Source organism: Apodemus sylvaticus, chromosome 10, assembly GCF_947179515.1.
Source record: "Apodemus sylvaticus chromosome 10, mApoSyl1.1, whole genome shotgun sequence".
In the NCBI taxonomy this organism is placed as follows: Eukaryota; Metazoa; Chordata; class Mammalia; order Rodentia; family Muridae; genus Apodemus; species Apodemus sylvaticus.
The window spans coordinates 40411200-40433135 of NC_067481.1; the positions used below are offsets into that span (position 1 = coordinate 40411200).

Below are 21936 nucleotides of genomic sequence, written 5' to 3' on the forward strand. Positions count from 1 at the left end.
ACTTAAAAAAATACAGGAGAAGTTTGATCAACAGGCAGAAGTCATGAAAGAGGAAACAAAAATCTCTCAAAGTATTAGAGGAAAACACAAACAAGCAAATGACAGAACTGAGCAAAAACTTCCAGGATCTGAAAACAGAAGTAGAAATAACTAAGAAAGCACAAAGAGAGACATCTTTGGAGATAGAAAACCTGGGGAAGAAATCAGGGACCATAGATGCAAATATCAACAACAGAATACAAGAGATAGAAGAAAGAATCTCAGATGCCAAAGATACCATAGAAACCGTGGACTCAACAGTCAAAGAAAATGCAAAATGCAAAATGCGTGTAACCCAAAACATCCAGGAAATCCAGGACACAATGAGAAAGCCAAATCTAAGGATTATAGGCATTGATGAGAGTGAAGATTTACAACTTAAAGGGCCAGCAAATATCTTCAACAAAATTATGGAAGAAAACTTCCCTAACCTAAAGAGAGAGATGCCCATGAATATACAAGAAGCCTACAGAACTCCAAACAGACTGGACCAGAACAGAAATACTTCCCATCACATAATAATCAAAACCCCAAATTTACTAAACAAAGAGAGAATACTTAGGGCAGTAAGAGAAAAAGGGCAAGTAACATATAAAGGAAAACCTATCAGAATTACACCAGACTTCTCACCAGAGACCATGAAAGCTAGAAGATCCTGGGCAGAGCTCATGCAGACTCTAAGAGAACACAAATGCCAGCCAAAACTACTATACCCAGTGAAACTCTAAATCACTATAGATGGAGAAACCAAGATATTCCATGACAAAACCAAATTTACACAATATCTTTCCACAAACCCAGCCCTACAAAGGATAATAGGGGGAAAACACCATTACAACGAGGGAAACTATACCCTGGAAAAAGCAGGAAATTAAGCTTCTTTCATCAAACCCAAAAAAAGATAACCACACTAGTATAAAATTAACATCAAAAAATGATGGGAAGCAATAGCCACTACTCCTTAATATCTCTTAACATCAATGGACTCAGTTCCCCAATAAAAAGACATAGACTAACAGACTGGTTATGTAACCAGGACCCTACATTTTGCTGCATACAGGAAACACACCTCAGTGTCAAAGACAAAAACTACCTTAGAGTAAAAGGCTGGAAGACAATTCTACAAGCAAATGGTCTCGGAAAACAAGCTGGAGTTGCCATTTTAATATCAGATAAAATTGACTTTCAACATAATGTCATCAAAAGAGACATGGAAGGTCACTTCTTGCTGGTCAAAGGAAAAATCCAACAAGAAGAACTCTCAACCCTGAACATTTATGCTCCAAATACAAGGGCGTCCTCATTCATAAAAGAAACTTTACTAAAGCTCAAAGCACACATTGTACCTAACACAATAATTGTAGGTGACTTCAACACTCCACTCTCATCAATGAACCGATCAGGAAAACAGAAACTAAACAGGGAGACAGTGAAACTAACTGAAGCTTTGGACCAATTGGATTTAACAGCTAAATATAGAACTTTTCATCCCAAAGCAAAAGATTATACCTTTTTCTTAGCACCTCATGGTACCTTTTCCAAAATCGATCACATAGTTGGTCACAAGACAGACCTCAAATATAAGAAGATTAAAATAATCCCATGCCTCCTATCAGATCACTATGGAGTAAAAGTGGTATTTAATAACAATAAAAACAACAGAAAGCCCACACATACATGGAAACTGAACAATACTCTACTCAATGATACTTTGGTAAAGGAAGAAATAAAGAAAGAAATCAAAGATTTTTTAGAATTTAACTAAAGTGTAGGCACAACATACACAAATCTATGGGACACAATGAAAGCAGTGCTAAGAGGAAAATTCATAGCTTTGAGTGCCTCCAAAAAGAAATTGGAGAGAGCATACACTAGAAGATTAACGGAACAACTGAAAGCCCTGGAACAAAAAGAAGCTAATTCACCCAGGAGGAGGAGAAGACAGGAAATCATCAAACTCAGAGCTGAAATCAATCAAGTAGAAACCAAGAGAACCATATAAAGAATCAACAAAACCAGGAGCTGGTTCTTTGAAAAAATCAACAAGATAGATAAACCCTTAGCCAGACTGACCAAAGGGCACAGAGAAAGTATCCAAATTAACAAAATTAGAAATGAAAAGGGAGATATTACAACAGAAACTGAGGAAATTCAAAAAATCATCAGATCCTACTACAAAAGCCTGTACTCAACACAACTGGAGAATCTGGAGGAAATGGACAATTTCTTAGACCGATACCAAATACTAAAATTAAACCAGGATCAAATAGAGTATCTAAACAGACCCATAACCCCTAAAAAAATAGAAGGGGTCATAGATAGCCTTCCGACCAAAAAAAGCACAGGACCAGATGGTTTCAGTGCAGAATTCTATCAGACCTTCAATGAAGATTTAACACCAATACTCTTCAAACTATTCCACCAAATAGAAACAGAAGGAACACTACCCAACTCCTTCTATGAAGCCACAATTATGCTGATACCAAAACCACACAAAGATCCAACTAAGAAAGAGAACTTCAGGCCAATTTCCCTTATGAATATTGATGCAAAATTACTCAATAAATTTTTGCCCACCGAATTCAAGAATACATCAAAATGATCATCCACCATGATCAAGTAGGCTTCATCCCAGGGATGCAGGGATGGTTCAATATAAGGAAATCCATCAATGCAATCCACTACATAAACAAACTCAAAGAAAAAAAACCAGCATATAATGATCATTTCATTAGATGCTCAAAAGGCATTTGACAAAATTCAGCATCCTTTCATGCTAAAAGTCTTGGAAAGGACAGTAATTCAAGGCCCATATCTAAACATAGTAAAAGCAATATACAGCAAACCGGTAGCCAACATCAAACTAAATGGAGAGAAACTTCAAGCAATCCCACTAAAATCAGGGACTAGACAAGGCTGCCTCCTCTCTCCATATCTTTTTAATACAGTTCTTGAAGTCCTAGCTAGAGCAATTAGACAACATAAGGGTCAAAGGGATACAAATTGGAAAGGAAGAAGTCAAACTATCACTATTTGCAGATGATATGATTGTATACTTAAGTGACCCAAAAAATTCTACTAGAGAACTCCTACAGCTGATAAACAACTTCAGCAAAGGGGCTGGCTACAAAATTAACTCAAGCAAATCAGTACCCTTTATATACTCAAAGGATAAGCAGACTGAGAAAGAAATTAGGGAAATGACACCCTTCACAATAGCCACAAACAGCATAAAGTATCTTGGGGTGACTCTAGCCAAACAAGTGAAAGACCTATATGACAAGAACTTCAGATCTCTGAAGAAGGAAATTGAAGAAGATCTCAGAAAATGGAAAAATCTTCCATGCTCATGGATTGGCAGGAAGTTAAAATGGCCATATTGCCAAAGGCAATCTACAGATTCAATGCAATCCCCATCAAAATCCCAACCCAGTTCTTCATAGAGCTAGAAAGAGCAATGCTCAAATTCATCTGGAATAACAAAAAACCCAAGATAGCTAAAACTATTCTCAACAGTAAAAGAACTTCAGGGGGATTCAGTATCTCAGACCTCAAACTTTACTACAGAGCAATAGTGATAAAAAATTGTATGGTATTGGTACAATGTCAGGCAAGCGGATCAATGGAATATGATTGAAGACCCAGAAATTAACCCACACACCTATGGTCACTTGATCTTTGACAAAGGAGCTGAAAGCATCCAGTGGAAAAAAGATAGTCTTTTCAACAAATGGTGTTGGTTCAATTGGAGGTCAGCATGCAGAAGAATGCGAATCAATCCATTCTTATCTCCTTGTACTAAGCTCAACTCCAAGTGGATCAAGGACCTCCACATAAAGCCTGACACACTGCAACTAATAGAAAAGAAACTGGGGAAGACCCTTGAGGACATGGGCACAGGGGAAAAGTTCCTGAATAGAACACCAATAGCTTATGCTCTAAGATCAAGAATTGACAAATGGGACCTCATAAAACTATAAAGTTTCTGTAAGGCAAAGGACACTGTCAAAAGGACAAAACGTCAACCAACAGATTGGGAAAGGATCTTCACCAACCCTAAATCTGACAGAGGGCTAATATCTAATATATACAGAGAACTCAAGAAGGTAGAACCTAGAGAACCAAATAACCCCATTAAAAAGTGGGGTACCGAACTAAACAAAGATTTTTCACATGAAGAATTTCGGAGGGCTGTGAAACAACTTAAGAAATGTTCAACATCATTAATCATTAGGGAAATGCAAATCAAAACAACCCTGAGATTTCACCTCACACCAGTCAGAATGGCTAAGGTCAAAAACTCAGGAGACAGCAGGTGCTGACTAGGATGTGGAGAAAGAGGAACACTCTTCCACTGCTGGTGGGATTGTAAGATGGTGCAACCACTTTGGAAATCAGTCTGGCAGTTCCTCAGAAAACTGGGCATGGCACTTCCAGAGAACCCTGCTATACCACTCCTGGGCATATACCCAGAGGATTCCCCAGCATGTAATAAGGACACATGCTCCACTATGTTCATAGCAGCCCTATTTGTAGTAGCCAGAAGCTGGAAACAACCAAGGTGTCCCTCAACAGAGGAATGGATACAAAAAATGTGGTATATTTACACAATGGAGTACTATTCAGCCATTAGAAACAATGAATTCATGAAATTCGTAGACAAATGGATGGAGCTGGAGAACATCATACTAAGTGAGGTCATCCAGTCTCAAAAGATCAGTCATGGTATGCACTCACTGATAAGTGGATAATAACCTAGAAACTTGGAATACCCAAGAAATAATACACATATTAAATGATGTCCAAAAAGAACAGAGGAGTGGCCCCTGGTTCTGGAAAGACTCAATGCAACAGTATAGGGAAATACCAGAACAGGGAAGCGGGAAGGAGTTGGTGGTGGAACAGGGGGAGGGAAGAGGGCTTATGGGACTTGCGGGGATTGGGGACCCAGAAAATGGGAAATCATTTGAAATGTAAGTAAAGAATACATCGAATAAAAAAAATGTAGAACTACTGGCTTTCAGGATCATGTCTGCCTGCATGCTGCTATGCTTTTCACTATCATGATAACTGAACCTCTGAAAATGTAAGCCCACTCCAATGAAATGTTGTCCTTTATAAGTGTTACCTTGGTTGCGGTGTCTCTTCACAGCAATAAACCCCAAAATAAGAAGTTGGTACTAGAGACTGAGTATTGCTGTGATAGCTTTGACCAAGTTGTTATTTGGAGGAATGTGGATTTTGGAACTTTGAGTTGGGAAGGCAATGGAATGCTTTAAGTGGGGCTTAATCGGCCATAGTATTAGAAATGTGAAAGACATTGGAGCTGAGGGTGATTTTAATTTTGGGGCCTGGTTTAAGAGGTTTCAGAGGAGTGGAATTTTACTATGTTGTCTAGAGATTATTCTCATGATGTTTTGGTGAAGAATGTTACTGCTTTTTTAACTGTTGTGATGAGTCTGCAAGAGGATAAGATGAAGAGATTCAGATTATTGCATTGACAACAGAAGTTTCAAAAAAGCCCAGCATAGACTTTTTCCTCTTGTTTATTCTCATGAAGAACATTTTTTGTCAAGCATAATTAGCTTAGAAAGAAAAAAACACAACATTTCTGGGTCAAATATTAAAGGGGAACATGGAACGAGAATGGGCTTAAATCCTTTGCCAAAGGATATTAAATGCAATACTGTGAGTGGTGACCTAATGGCAAGCTCCCATCCTAGTAAGCCTATTGTTTATTCTTTTGCAGTTTCATAAGGGGTAGTTATATTATGATAGGTGTTATTATGACATGTTTTTTTCACTTTGACTTTTTATCTCAAATGAACTACAATTCGGAACTTGTAAAGATCTTGTGAAATACTGAGATGTTAGAAATGCCAGAGCCATGGGCACCTGCTGAGGAAAGCTCTTGTAGTAGGTTTGGTCTAATGCTACCTGTAGTATGTTAATTTGGGCTCCCCAAATTGCACACAAATACACATGTCCCCATACAAGACACTGAGGGACCCTGCTCCCACTTGGCTTTGATTGGAAAACAAAGTTACTGGCAGCCAATGTCTGGGCAGGGCAGGCAGAGGCAGGACTTTTAGGATTCCTGGGTAAGGGATTGAGGAAGGAGGAAGGAAGAAGAAGATCCACCATGCCTGGAGAAGGAGAGGGAAAGGAAAGGCCACTCCTTCCCCAGCCCTTAAAAAATTCATTGTCCCTATTCAGCAGGAACATGCCATGGAGACTCATCATTCATATTCCTTGGTTGTGAGTGTCTGGTTATGGTTATTTTATAAATTATAAATAGGTTGTCATTTTAAGAAATAATTTTACAGTGGTCATAATTTTGAACAGGGGGAAACTAAATAGAGAGCTTAGACTTGGGGATTTCTGTCTTTCTTTTCCTCTTCTCTATCCTCTCTTAGATAAGGGGTAGGGGGTTGAAAGGAAAAAGGGGGGACAGAGTAATTTTATAAGAAATTAGGTAAATGAGAAAGGACTACTAAATTTACTCTTAAACAAAACATTTCATTGCCATAATCATGTAAGCTTTTTACATTTTGATGAAGAATTAAAGTTATATTTTCTTACACAGGTACACAATTAATATATTAATATAGTTTTAAGGTTGTCATTGGTGTAAATTTTTATATATTGATTCACATTTAAAAATAATTTTGTTAGATAGGCATTGTGCCTTTTTTTTTTTCTGAGACAGGGTTTCTCTGTGTAGCCCCGGCTGTCCTGGAACTCACTCTGTAGACCAGGCTGGCCTCGAACTCAGAAATCCATCTGCCTCTGCCTCCTAAGTGCTGGGATTAAAGGCGTGTGCCACCACCACCCAGCTAAACAGTTCTTTCTTTTTTTTTTTTTAAAGATTTATTTATTACATATAAGTACATGGCAGCTGTCTTCAGACACTCCAGAAGAGGGCATCAGGTCTCATTACAGATGGTTGTGAGCCACTGTGTGTTTGATGGGATTTGAACTCAGGACCTCTGGAAGAACTGACAGTCAGTGCTCTTAACCACTGAGCCATCTCTCCAGTCCGGCATTGTGCCTTTTCAACTTATTTAAGAATACAAGGTTTAGACCCAGTTCTTCTAATAGCTGCTATTACATACTGTTTAGAATGATTAAATAATGCAAGTTAAGGGCCAGATAGTAAACTCATGGTAATATTAGACTCTGATTAATGATAATAAAATGTGTTCAGTATTATTCAAATAGTAAATAGCAAAGAGTAGTCAAGTTTTAACAGTTCAGCTATACTGTATACACAGTCTTCAAAAGCATCAGAGATCCACAGAAAATGAAATTTAAACTCACTTCATGGTCTTCCCACCGCCATTTGCACCAAAGAGCCTGGAAACTCCACAGCCTTCTGTGCATAGCCCACCAGGAAAGAGAGATCTCCCAGCAGTGCTTTCACATCTGAGAGCAGAGGTGAGATCTCCACTTTCTCTATGGAGGGGACCAGCTAGGAGCACACAGGGCATAAGATCAGTGGAGCAGCTGGGACAGAAGTCTTCCCACCACCATTGCACCAGAGAGCCAGGAGACTCCACAGCCTTCTGTGCACAGCATACCAGGAAAGAGTGATCTTCCCAGCAGTGCTTTCACTTCTGAGCTCAGAGGTGAGATCATCACCTTCTCTCTGGAGGGGACCAGCTAGGAGTACACAGGGCATAAGATCAATGGAGCAGCTGGGAAGGACGTCTTCCCACTGCCATTTGCACCAGGGAGCTGGGAAACTCCACTGCTTTCTGTGCATAGCCAGTCAGGAGAGAGAGATCTCCTAGCAGTGTTTTCACTGTTGAGCTCAGAGGAGTAAGGACACAGGATTACAGGCCCACAGGAGGAACAAATTCCAGCCAGAGACAACAATACCAAGTAGCACCAGAGATAACCAGATGGCGAAAAGCAAGCACAAGAACCCTACCAACAGAAACAAAGGCAACATGACAACATCAGAACCCAGTTCTCCCACCACAGCAAGTCCCAGATACCCCAACACACCAGAAAAGCAAGAGTTGGATTTAAAATTGTATCTCATGATGCTGATAGAGGCCTTCAAGAAAGACTTAAATAACTCCTTAAAGAAATACAGGAGAACATCGGACAACAGGTAAAGGCCCTTAAAGAGGAAACACAAAAATTCCTTAAAGAAATACAGGAGATCATGGGTCAACAGGCAAAAGCCCTTAAAGAAGAAACACAAAAATCCCTTAAAGAATTACAGGAAAACACAAACAATCAAGTGAAGGAACTGAATAAAACCACCCAGGATCTAAAAGTGGAAGTAGAAACAATAAAGAAATCACAAAGTGAGACTTCTCTGGAGATAGAAAACTTTGGAAAGAATCCAGGAGTCATAGATGCAAGCATCAACAACAGAATACATGAGTTAGAAGAAAGAACCTCAGGTGCTGAAGATACCATAGAAAACATTGACTCAACAGTCAAAGAAATGCAAAATGCAAAAAGTTCCTAACCCAAAACATCCAGGAACTCCAGAACACAATAAGACCAAGCCTAAGGATTATAGGTATAGAAGATAGTGAGGATTTACATCTTAGAGGCCCAGTAAATATCTTCAACAAAATTGTAGAAGAAAACTTCCCTAACCTAGGGAAAGAGATGCCCATGAACATACAAGAAGCCTTCAGAACTCCAAACAGACTGGACCAGAACAGAAAGTCCTACCAGCACATAATAATCAAAACACCAAATTCACTAAACAAAGAAAGAACATTAAAAGCAGTAAGGGAAAAAAGGGCAAGAAACTTATAAAGGCAGACCTATCAGAATTATACCAGACTTCTCACCAGAGATAATGAAAGCTAGAAGATCCTGGGCAGGTCTCATACAGACCCTAAGAGAACACAAATGCCAGCCCAGGTTACTATATCCAACAAAACTCTCAATCATCATAGATAGAGAAACCAAGATATTCCATGATAAAACCAAATTTACACAGTATCTGTCCACAAATCCAGCCCTACAAAGGATAACTGATGGAAAATGCCAACACAGGAGGGAAACTACACCCTAGAAAAAGCAAGAAAGTATCTTCTTCCAACAAACCCAAAAGAAGATACCCACACAAACATAAAAATAACAGAAAGCAACAGTCACTATTCCTTAATATCTCTTAACATCAATGGACTCAACTCCCCAATAAAAAGACATAGACTAACGAAATATTTCTCATGTAAATCTTCAATTTTATCAGAAAATGTTTGTAATTTCCCTTTTAATTAATTTAGTAATGCTTTTCTGTCTGCCATTTTATTTGCATTTTTTCATGATAATCTTCAATTTTAATGTCTATATATTTCCTCTATTTTATCAGAAATGTTTTCAATGTAAATCTTTGATTTTATCACAAATGTTTCTAATTCCACCTTCAATTAATTTAGAGTCTTTACATATACTATTTTATATGTAAAATTTTCCATGAAATAGTCAATTCTAACATGTTTGCTATCTATTTCTTGAATTTAACCAGAAATATTTTCCATGTAAATCTTCAATTTTATCTGAAAATGTTTATAATTCCACCTTCAATCAACTTAGAATTATCTTCATGCCTATCATTTCATTTGTATAATTTCCCTGATAATCTTTAATTTTAACATGTTTTTTATATATTTCTTCAATTTTATCAGAAATATTTTCCATGTAAATTTTCAAGTTTATCAGAAAATGTTTATGATTCCACTTTCAATCAACTTAAGAATACTTTTATGCCTACCATTATTAAATCTATATAAAATTTTCCATGATAATCTTCAATTCTAATATGTTTTTCTACATTTTTATACAATTTTATCAGAAATATTTTACACATAAATCTTCAATTCTATCATAAAATGTTTCTATTCCATGTTACAATTAATTTAGCAGTGTTTTACATGTCTACCACTTTACTCTTTAATTTTCCATGAAAATTCAATGTTAACGTGTTTATCTGAAATATATTCCATGTAAATTTTTAATTTTATCATAAAGTGCTTTTACTTGCCTTTTCAATAAAAATAAATCCTAGCACTCAGAAAGAAAAAAATCATTTCATTATTAGTAGATCTTTTGACTAGGAACCATGTCTGCTCCTGAAGTGTGAACCATGTCTTCACACTTCAAAGAAGATACTGAGCATCATTACCTCCATAAGGAGTTGTTCCACTTGTGGCAAGGTAGCCACTGGGCAAGAATCATCTGCAGACAAAAAATATTGTCCAGGAAAGGACACATGATGCAGAATAGTCAACAGCTTAGCTCTGCTAATACAAAGTAAGCTAGTCCTTCAAAATTCCTGTTTCACATAAGGTCTTTCAGATGGTTGTGAGCCAGAAGGCTGAACAATGTTATGAGGAATATAAGATAATGTCCAGGCAGTCATCTGTCTCTACAAATTGTTTAAGATTTGGAAGCTATGTTTTTGTGCTTCCTATATATTCGGGTAATATTCAATTCATTCTTGTATCTTTGATGGGCTTGAAGATTAATTATAGTCTTATAACAAACTTATGTTGCTTAACATTCAGGAAAATTATCTACATTTGAAAGGATGGTTTTCAGATGGTAATACAATTTAAAATCAAAATATAATTCAGGTATAGAATTGTAAACTCTTAAAGTTAGAATAGATGATAGAGAAATGTATCTAAATTGCCAAATATGATAAACTGGATGTTATAAGTGTATATTATACCTTATAATTTGCATAATTTTTTATAATTATGTTCAATTTATACCTGAGAGAAAAGGCCTTTTTAAGTGGACAAAAAAGGGGAAATTTAGAGGGTTTGGTCTAATGCTGCTTGTATTATGTTAATTTGGGATCCCACAATTGCACAATATTCTGCATGTCTGTATGCAAGACACTGAGGAACCCTGTGCCCACTTGGTTCTGATTGGTAAATAAAGTTTCTGGCAGCCAATGTTTGGACAGGGCAGGAATTTTAGGATTCCTGGGCAAATGACCGAGGAAGGAAGAAGGAAGGAGGAAGGAAGATGGAGGAAGGAGGAAGGAGGAAGGAAGATGGAGGAAGGAGGAAGGAAGAAGGGGGAAGGAGGAGGGGGAAGGGGGGAAGGGGAAGGAGGAAGGAGGAAGGAGGGTGGGGAAGGGGGAAGGAGGAGGGAGGATGGGGGAAGTGGGAAGGAGGCAGGGCGAAGGGGGAAGGAGGAAGGAGGCAGGGGGAAGGGGGAAGGCAGATGGAGGAAGGAGGAAGGGGGAAGGAAGATGGAGGAAGGAGGAAGGGGGAAGGAGGAAGGAGGAAGGGGGAAGGGGGGAGGAGGAAGGAGGATGGAGGAAGGGGGAAACGGGAAGGGGCAAGGAGGAAGGAGGAAGGGGGAAGGAGGATGGAGGAAGGGGGAAAGGGGAAGGGGCAAGGAGGAAGGGGGAAAGGGGAAGGGGCAAGGAGGAAGGGGGAAGGGGGAAGGAGGAAGGAGGAAGGGGGAAGGAGAAAGGGGGAAGGAGGAAGGGGGAAGGGGATAAGAGGAAGGAGGACGGAGGAAGGAAGTTAGGGGGAAGGGGGAAGGAGGAAGAAAGATAGGGGAAAGGGGGAAGGAGGAAGGAAGATGGGGAAGGGGAAAGGAGGAAGGAAGAAGGAAGATAGGGGGAAGGGGGAAGGAGGAAGGAGGAAGGAAGGGGATCTACCATGCCTAGAGAGGGAGAGGGAGAGGAAAGGTCACTCCTGAGAAGATGGAGGACAGAAAGCTTAGCCACCATGTAGGAGCAGAGAAGAGCAGCCCTGAGAGAGGTGCACTACTGGGTGCACTGAAGCAAAGATGGAATATAGGATTTATTAAGTAATAACTTGAGAATTTCAGAGGGAGGTGGAGCCACCTGGAGGCTAGGAAGTGGCCCAGCCTTTGAGTTGTTTGAGGCTTATCATAATATAAAAGCTGAGTGTGTATTTCTTTCATTCAGGAATTCAGAACATTGGGGTGGGTAGCGAGGAAAGTACATCCACTGCAGGGAACTATTTGACTTCTTAGTTGGGAACTGCTACAGATGATTCTATGGAATGGAACCAGCCCAAGAGAAAGAAGTTTCTTGCAATCAACCAAGCTCAAAGAGTTGGATATCAGACCTAGAAATGCAGAGGTTGCAATTTGCCCAGGTGGTTAATTTTTTGTCTTCCTTTGGTCCAATATTTTCTTACTATGATGTTTTGGAATAATAATGTATATCCTGTTTTGTTGTATGTATGAGATCTGCCTTTTGATTTTGTCAGTGATTACAGTTCAGAGATCCACTGATTCTTGGATGAGACTTTGAACTTGAGACTCTTAAACATTGTTAAGATTGCGGAAGACTATGGAGACTTTTTAAAGTTGGACAAATATATTTTGCATTATGCTATGGCTAGTTATGGGCCCCCAAAACTTATGCATTTAAAAAAGCCTGTGGAGGCCAGGGAGTGAAATGTAGTCATTTGAATATGCTTGCCCCGTGGGAATTGGCACTATTAGGAGGTGTGTCCTTTTGGAATAGATGTATCCTTGTTGGAGGAATTGTGTCACTGTGTAGGTGGGCTTTGGGGGCTCCTAGTGCTCAAGCTGAGGAACCCAGAATAGAAGAGAGTCCTCTCTTGGCTGCTTTGGATCAAGATGTAGCACCCTAAGCTCCTCCAGCACTATGCCTGTCTTTCTTCCCACCATGATGACGATGGACTGAATCTCTGAAACTGTAAGCAAGCCCCAATTAAATGTTTGCTCTTATAAGAGATGCCTTGGCCATGGTGTTCCTTCACAGCAGTAAAACCCAACTAAGACAGGGACTGCTGAGACAAGTTTGAACTGGATTCAGTAGCTTGTGCTGAGTTATAGTAACTTTGTAAATAATCAAATTTATTGTAATGATTGTATATAATCCTTATGCAATTGTTTTGAATTAAAAATCATCATATGAAGAAGTCTCAGAGTTATTGTTTCTGGGAGCAAGGAGGACAGGTAGAGAAATACAAGGGTACAGCTTTCTATTTGTCAGGAAAGCATTCTCCAGGAAGTACAGCACAGTCCTTCTCCTCTTTTAATGTAGGTGCTCTCCATTGTAAATCTCTCTCCTGGTGTCACTTCTAAGTTCTGAAACCCCGATGCTCTCTTTTCATTCTCTCAGGATATTTTCCCTGATCTTATGAAGTCATATTTGAGCATTGTTCTTCTAATTATGACAAAAAACCAATCAATTTACATACTGTGAATCTTTCAAACTTCCTGGCTTGGCATGCCGTCCATTCTGAAGAATATTTCCTGGACACTTGAGTTGAACACAGGGCTCTGTGAATGTCTGTGGATTCACATCTTTTTCCAGCTGTGGGGTGTTTCCAATCATCGTTTCTTCAAATATATTCTCAACTCTTTCTAACTTCAGATTCTGTAGACAGAAAGAATTAGTGTGTTAGACTTCATGACAATGCTCTACACAGTGTTGGACATTTTTATACTCTATGAACTTCAAGGTTTTGTTGGTATTTTCTTCAATTTTACTGATATTTTTTCTGCCTAGCAAGTCTGGTATTGGACCTTTCCAAATATTTATTTTAAATTCAATTAGTGCAGTCTTATGTATCTTGTTGGTTCTTCCATGATAGTCACTTATTCTTAAAAATGACTATCTTGGTTTCTATCTATAGTTAGTCTAGTCCTCAGAATCCCAGGTAGGGCTCAGAATTTCCATCTTGCAGTAAGGCTTCTTCTCCCCTATTTGTCATGACAGACTACAGGAAGAGAAGTCATGCTTTCCACACTTGGACAGTGAGTAGTGATATCTGCAGAATCCTTATAAGGGCATGGAGGGACTGCCAAGAAAAATAATTTTCTTGGGCCTGGAGAGATGTCTTAGTACTTAAGAGCTACTATTCTTCCAGAGGACCCAGTTACCAAATGGTGACTCCTATTGATGCATAGACATATATGCAGAAAAAATACATAGAAATAAATAAACAGCTAAAATATTATTTTAAAACACAACTTTCCCATGATGTTTATAAACTTGGCATGTTGCTTTGAGTAGGTTCATCTATGTGAATGCTTGGCCCAAAGTGAGTGGCACAACAACTTGTGGCCTTGTCGGAGGAAGTATGTCACTGTGGGGGGAATCTTTGAGTTCTCTTATGCTCAAACCAGTCCCCTCCTTGCTGCCTGTGGATCAAGATTTAGAATTCCCAGCTCTTCTCAAGCACCATTGTCTTCCTTGATGCTGCCATGCTTCCCACCATGATGATAATGGACTAAACCTCTGAATCTGTCAGCCAGCCCACATTAAATGTTTTCCTTCATAAGCGTTGCCTTGGTCATGGTGTCTCCTCACAGCAATGAAAACCAAACTAGGACACTTGGATTACTGCTACCCTCAACTCTGGCCTGAAAGCCCGTTTGGGTTTTCCAGATGCTGTTTGTATTCTTTTAGTTTTTTAAAAAATATTTATTTATTTATTTATTCATTTATTTATTTATTATATGTAAGTACACTGTAGCTGTGTTCAGACACTCCAGAAGAGGGCATCAGATCTTGTTACAGATTGTTGTGAGCCACCATGTGGTTGCTGCGATTTGAACTCAGGACCTTTGTAAGAGTAGTCAGTTAACTGATGAGCCATCTCTCCAGCCTGCTATTTATATTCAGATGTAATTCTGCCTCCTCAAGAGGGGTTGCCCCAGACTAGCAATCCATCACATATTCAGGTGATCTCAAGTGAACTTTCTCCCCATTTCAACTAGTCAATAAAGGCTAGAGCCTCTGATTGGGCAAAGGAGGCGAAAGGGGGGACTTATGGTTTTGGAGCAGGTGCAGGTACAGAGGCAAAAGAGGACAAGAGGGGAAGGAGAGAGGACTGAAGAAGAAGAGGAGGAGGAAGCCATGATGGACCAGAACTATGTGACCAGGAGAAACTGCAAGTAGCAACGGTTCTTATAGCTGGGGATAAGTTAACATAGTGTTAGATTAGCCCAATCTAGGCTTATAGCCTAAAATTATAATAACCACATTTTGTTTTTTATATGAACTTATTGGGGTTGGAAATTACAGCAACAAAAGTTTCCCTCTGCTGTGATATAGTGGTTTGAACAGGTTTGCCCCCTATTGATTCATGTGTTGGAGTGCTTGGGCATTTAGAGTTGCACAGGTAAGAGATATGGCCTTGATGGAAAAAGTGTGTAACTGTGGGGATGGACTTTGAGGTCTTCACCTGTGCTCAGGCCACACACAATGTAGAAGAGACTTTTTTCTGGCTGCCTTTGAATGAAGATTATAGAACTCTTGGTTGTTCCAGCACCATGTCTGCATGGAGGTTGCCATGCTTCCCACCATGAGGATAATGGACTGAGTCTCTGAAACAGTAAGCCGCTCCAGCGAAATGTTTTCCTTCACAAGAGTTGCCTTGGTCATGTTGTCTCTTCACAGCAATGAAACCCTAACTAAGACAGTGGACAACAGCATTACAGAGAGTTATCACACTGCTCAAAGTGTCGAGAATAATTGCTTTTCTTCAATGGAATATAAGAAGAACTACCCTGTAAAGTTTGGGAATTTTACAGACGTAAAGTAAAAGTAAAAATTTACAGGGAATGGAACTGCCCTGTAAAGTTTGAGGGACATTTCAGAAGGGAGTGCATGAAGAATGTCAGAGATGACATCTAGAGGCTGGAGAAATGGATCTGTGTTTAAGAGAACTTGCTGTTCTTCCAGAGGACTCAGGTTTGCTTCACTGTATTAACCTGACTTAAGTGAGAATTTTGGTTTCTTTAAAAACCACAGAAACATTGTAAGAGTATATTCTTATTTTAATCCCAGATATGGCAAGGGGCCATGTCAGAATGTCCACATCAGCTGAATATGATTTGCTTTGTGCTCTTTCAGAAGTATAGTTTTTCAGTTGCAGATATTTTTATGATATTATGGCATTTGGAATCTTGGAACTCTTCAGAGGGTATATAAATGCTAGGACTGTAAGACTCAAAACTACTGTTGGTTGGTGTTGGTCATTGTTGGTGGTTTCTGTTGGTTGTGGTTTCTGAAGTAATCTTGCCCAAAGAAGAAACAACAATGGCAACAATGATGACAACAACAGCAACAGAAAATTAGATGTCCTGCCAGCAAAAATCAAACTGGCCCCAAGGAACTCAATGCCCCTAATCATCAGGAAGTACTCTAATGATAACATCATCTCCTTTCCCCTCTCTCCCTTTTTTTCTTTTAAATAATGTTAGGGGGTTGGAAGGGTTTGAAAAAAGGGGGTGAAGGGCAGAAGAAAGAAGAACCCACAAAGTAGCTAAAAGAAGGGCTATAACTTGTGCCCAATATGAGGTGGGACAGAAAGGGAAATTTTATTTTAGAGGCTGGAGAGAAAATGGCAGAGGACAAAGAGATTGATATTCTTTTTCAAGATGACAGCAGAAAATTTATTGTGGTGTCTTCTGCTTGGATTTCTCCCACTTTGCTCCCAGAGGGAAGTTTCTGTTTTAGTGACTGTGTATTTGTTTTTCTTCTTCCTATATTCCATTTCATAAGAAGCTTGGAGAATAACTGTACAACTAGAAAAAACTATGGGTGGAGGTGGAAGCACATGGGAGAAAAGGAGACTAGAAAAGGAAGAACAAAAATGGCTCAGACTCAGTTACAGAGCAAGAGAATGGGAATTTTCCCCAAGAGGGAAGTGGACAAGAAAATGTGCTGGAAGCAGATTGTGGTCCTTCCAGTGTTGTGCACTTTCAGTCCAGTCCTTGCAGTCCCTGGGAGAGATGAGGAGCTTGGTGGGTTACAAGGTCAGAGAAAGAATGAACCAGCCAGTTTGGATAGAAAGGAGTAATCTCAAACCAACTGCACTGCCAGAGATAGAGGAAGAGTAGCCCAGGGATACAAAGTCATCATCAGCTTTCCCAGTAATTATACAGCATGTGCCTGCTAACCATGTGGAACATGGATGTGATGAGATAGGGTGGCATCCTCTGAGAGATCCAAGGCAGTATAAAGAGACTATGATTTAATATAGGGTATACTCACCTTACGTGAAAAAAATTCTGAATACTGGGATACTCAAAATAGAATTATTCTGTGGCAGAACCTTCCTCTAATGAATAAAGATATCAAGGGACCAATCAATGGACATTGGATAAAGAATGTGGGCTTGCAGTTTTAGAGAGGAGAGATAGGAGAGACAGGAGAGAAAGAAAAAAGATGGAGGACAAGAAAGATGATCTGGATTCCACATGGCTTTAAATATCCACAGGTAACTATGACTATCTTAAAAGGGATGGATAATTAAGGACAATTTGGCTTATCTAGGTGGGTAGTTTATATCAATATCAATTGGCTCTGAATTCATTGTGTGGACGTTTTCTAGAGTGAGAATTTACTGCTATAAATCTGAGTGAAAGATTCCAACCTCTAGAGCTTTTATTTTACCTGGTTACTGGGATTTGTGACAAGTAGTCACAGGGGGCAGATGACTGGGAATATGAGCAGAATCTGCAGCAAGAGAACTGTGAGATGGGCAGTCACTGCATGGGGCTGGTCATGGAGGTAGTGAGACACCTGGGGCCAGAGAGCAGCCAGCATTAGCTTGGAATGGTGCTTATAAAATATTTCACACTATAGATGGCTCCCAACATAGGGGCAGGAATCCACTGGAAATTTGGGATTCTTTGTCATATGAGTTAGAGATTTAGTCTAGGTGATCAGAGTGGAGTGGAGTCTGAGCAGAGTTGGGTCACATGATGGCACAGGTGCAAGAACCTTGAAACAAAGAAAATGGGCAGTTTCTGGTCACAGGCTCTGAGGTCCCCTGCTGTGAAAAGTACTGGCTACTCTGAGTCACAGAGGGCTGGAAAATGGAAGTTGCCTGCTTCCTTGACCGATGATGATTTGAATATGTTTTAATTCAAATGCGGGCTTATTTGTTTTAAGGACAGATCTACATACAGATTTTGAGGAAATTTTGCCTGGGGTTCATTCGGAACTAGGAAAGGGAAAATTAAGACTCCTAAGTAGAGAGCCTACTATGAACAGGTATTGATGGATGTCTGTCGCTCAATGCAGAGAGCAGGATAGATGATCTAATAGGTATTAATAAAATAGAAACCTGTGGTTCTAGGCAGAGAGAACAACAGATAGATATTATAAAAGGTATTAATAAATAGAAGTCTGTGGCTCCAGGTACAGAGCACAACAGACAGATGGTACAACATGTATTAATAAAATAGAAGCCCGTGGCTCCAGGCAGAGAGTACAAGAGATAGACATTAAAAGGTATTAATTAGGGGGCTGGAGAGATAGCTCAGAGGTTAAGAGCTCCGACTGCTCTTCCAGAGGTCCTGAGTTCAATTCCCAGCAACCACATGGTGGTTCACAGCCATCTGTTACAGGATCTGATGCCCTCTTCTGGTGTGCCTGAAGACAGCAACAGCGTACTCATATGAATAAAATAAATCTTAAAAAAGAAAAAAAAATGTTAAAAAATGTATTAACTAATGAATGTCTGTGGCTCCAGGCAGAAAGCACAACAGATAGTATGATAGGTATTAATAAAATAGAAGTCTGTCTCCAGGCAGAGAGCATTAACAGAAAGACGGCATATATAGTCTGCAGGAAACTCATATTTTTTGAATGTGGGTTCTACGGGAATTTTGGGTTCATATCTTGGCACGGCAAATTAGAACAGGCCTAAAAATAGGCTCATACCGTATTGTTCAATTTTCTTCATTTGTTTTGAATTGTTTTTATTATCAAAATGAATAGGATTATGTTTTGTGGTTGTTTTATTATTTTTCTGGAAGAGAAGGCAAGAAACAAGCTTTCCTGGTTGCTGACTGAAGGATATGCTGATTTGGGAGAAAGGTTTTGTCTTTGCATTTTTAGACAAAGTGATTAGACTCTGGACATCTTCCAGAGTTATATGGATGTGATAGGAGAAAGGGAGACCCCCTGAAGAACTAGATTCCTGAGAATCAAACAAAAAAGCTATCTTGATAATACTGAAATTTGGTTTTGAGATTTATAGATTAGAGAATGTACCGCTTTGGTGAGTTTCTTTCACAGACATGCTGAACTGACCTGCTTGAACTCCTGATCTCATGAACTTTCAGCCAGATCCAGTCAAGACACAGACATCAGAGACTATAACAATCACTGGTGTGGCTCCCTACCCCACCTCCAAGGTGTCTCAATGCCCATATGCAGCAGAAAGAAGTTATGAAGAGTCATTGTCCTGGTTCCCTGGGCTTGGGGACTGGATGTGGTTGTTCTAAGATTGTCTTTCTGGGGAATTTAGTAATGATCAAAATTTAACAGGAAATAGCTAGAATTAATGGTTCAGCCATAATTTCATTTGGTAGAAATCTTTATAATAGTTTCTAAGTGGAAGTTATAATTTCTTACATTGAGATAGAATTTGTTTTGGTACAGAATCAGGATTTTCATTGGTATAAATTTCCTCTATTGTTATAAAAATTTTAAAAGTTCAAGGCTTAGACCTAGTCTTTGTATAACTGTTATAAACGATCTGAGATGATTAGGCATTTGAGTTTAGGGCCAGATAGCAAATTCTTGGCTCTGAGTTAATTGCTAGGGTATTTGCAAGATATTTTATTTAGAAATAGGTAAGAGTAGTTAGCGGACAACAGTCCAGATTACTTTACATAGATAGATAGTTTTTAAACACATCAGAATCTTACAGAATGTGACATTTAATGTTATTTATTCATTTGTTGCTGAGACATGCTCCTGGCAGCATCTCTTTCTTGGATTCAAAGAAGAAATTGAGCATAATTGGAGTTGCTCCAGGTGTGGCAAGACAGACACTGCGTAAAAATTACCTATTTCTTTTATAGACCTGTACTATTCAGGAGAGGACAGCTAGGACAGCTTAGTTCTGCAGAGACAGAATAAATTAGTCCTTAATATTTCCTGTTTCAAAGGTATGTCAGATGATCCTGGGCCAGAAGGTTGAAGACTGGTGCTCCAACTTCCTGACATACAGGGCCTATAGGTAGGCAGCTGTCTCTACAGTCTGTATCAGTTCTGGAAGCTATATTAGACTTCCTATATTTTCAGATGATATTGGTCATTCTTGGAATTCTGATGGAATTGAAGACTACTTATAGTATTGTAGCCAACCCAGGCTGTTTAGTGTTGAGAGAATATAAGTGAGAGGATAGTTTTCAGACAGTATACAAGCTAAACCAGGACATAACACATACGGAATTGTAAGCCTTTCTAAAATTAGGAGAGGTAACAAAGTGTTCTATTTAATTGATAAAAATGATGGACTGGGAGTCAGGTGTATTTTGTTGGTCATTGTTGGGTGGTTGGTTTCTTGCTATATTGGCTGTGGTTGCTTAAGTTGTCTTGCCCCAAGAAGGAATAAGAAGAAATTAGATATCCTGACAGCAAAGATGAAACTTTCCTCAAGAACTCAATGCCTATAATTAGGAAGAAGTAGTCTAATGAAAACCACTCTCCCTTCTGTTGGCATTTAGTCTAGACTCTGCCGCACAGTTACCTGGCAACCACTGTTTGCCCCTCCTGTTTCTCTTGCTCTCTTGCTGTTGCTCTGTCCTCTTGCTCCTGTTTCCCTTCTGTCCCCATCCCCCCATGTGCTCATGGCCAGCCTCTACTCCTCTAGTCTCTCTCTCTGCCTTTCTCTGTCCCTACTTCCTTGACTCCCCTCCCCATAGTCCTGAATAAACTCTATTCTATATGATACCATCATGTGGATGGTCTTTCAGGGGGAAGGGATGCCTGAGCATGGGCCAGCAGAGGCACCCCCTTCCCCCACAGCTGACTGACTGCACATCCACCAAACATATTCCTTCTATCCTTGTCTTTTTTATAAAACACACCATTTCGGTGCCACAATTCAGATTTAGACAAAATATTCACATCCGCTACCACATGGAGAGCCATTGCTTGCTGGACCTAGCCCTCAAACGTCAGAGAACTGGTGAGCTCTTTCCCCTTACTGGTCAGCATAAGTGACACTGAACTTGGAGCCCTCCCTGTGTTTCCCTTGAGGACGGAGATGTTCAGTCTTTGCGGCTGGTGTTTTCACTGACTCTCATTCTAAGACTTCTTAACAGTTGGGTGATTCCCTCCCCCTTGAAAGTCATTGTTGTGACCCTTCCCTCAGGCTCTAGGAGCCATAGAACAAACTCCTAAGCTTAGGTGGGCTGCTTTCTTCCATGAGCCTGGGACTCACCAGGCCTCTAGCAGCTGCATGACGATCCAGTATGTCTAGACTGGCTGGCTATTTACTTTAGTTGTTAAATTTTGTTCTCAGGATGCCAGCCAGTAGGAACATTTTTAATAACTTCCACACACAATGAGGAGGTCTTTGCTGCTTTGTCCCTATTTAAGGGGTGCTTCTAGTTCTAATTTATAGTAAATTAGAGCAAATAACGTCTCTGCATGTCTACTTTCAAAACAACTCTCTAGCTAGTGATCTGTAGACCTCCCCTGCCCCTTTCATTCTCTTGTGCTGCCACTTGTAGCCACTTGCTCTGCTCCAGGCTCCCCGTGGGAAAAGCAGGTCTTGCCCCACCCCCTTGTACTTCTGTTCCCATCTGGCTGTCCAGCTTTTGTGCTGGCTGTCCAGCATTTGTGACATGGCACAAACTCTGCTGCCTCTGTGGGGAAAAGCATTTTTTGCCCTGCATGGCTGGCTTATTTTGGTGCTGCATAGCAGCCCAGGGCCACAACTGCCACTGCCTGTTGCTGCTGCCATCTCTTGGGACAGTAAGGGCAGCAGGCAGGGGGTGGGGGGAGGGAACTTCTCCTCAGGAGAGCATAACATCTGGCCTATTGTGGCTCCTCCTGGTCTGAGGGCTTCAGGCTGGTCATCTTATGCCCTGGCCACAGCATGGGCATGCCTGGTGTACACAAGTCTGCACCTATCTCCT

At 40.0% G+C, this 21936-nt stretch overlaps 1 protein-coding gene across 2 annotated transcripts in view; it reads right to left on the reverse strand.

Annotated features, from left to right (window-relative positions):
* LOC127693532 (ribonuclease SLFN12-like) overlaps positions 1-21936 on the reverse strand; it is a 209364-nt gene that overhangs the window by 6994 nt on the left and 180434 nt on the right. Inside the window, exon 2 of one of the 2 annotated variants that reach the window (XM_052194465.1) lies at positions 13239-13417. The exons of the other annotated variant lie outside the window; for it this stretch is intronic. Within the exon in view, the coding sequence (XP_052050425.1) occupies positions 13239-13375 (137 nt within the window). The 5' untranslated portion in view covers positions 13376-13417. The remainder of the gene's footprint in view (positions 1-13238; positions 13418-21936) is intronic. 2 annotated transcript variants of the gene reach the window in all.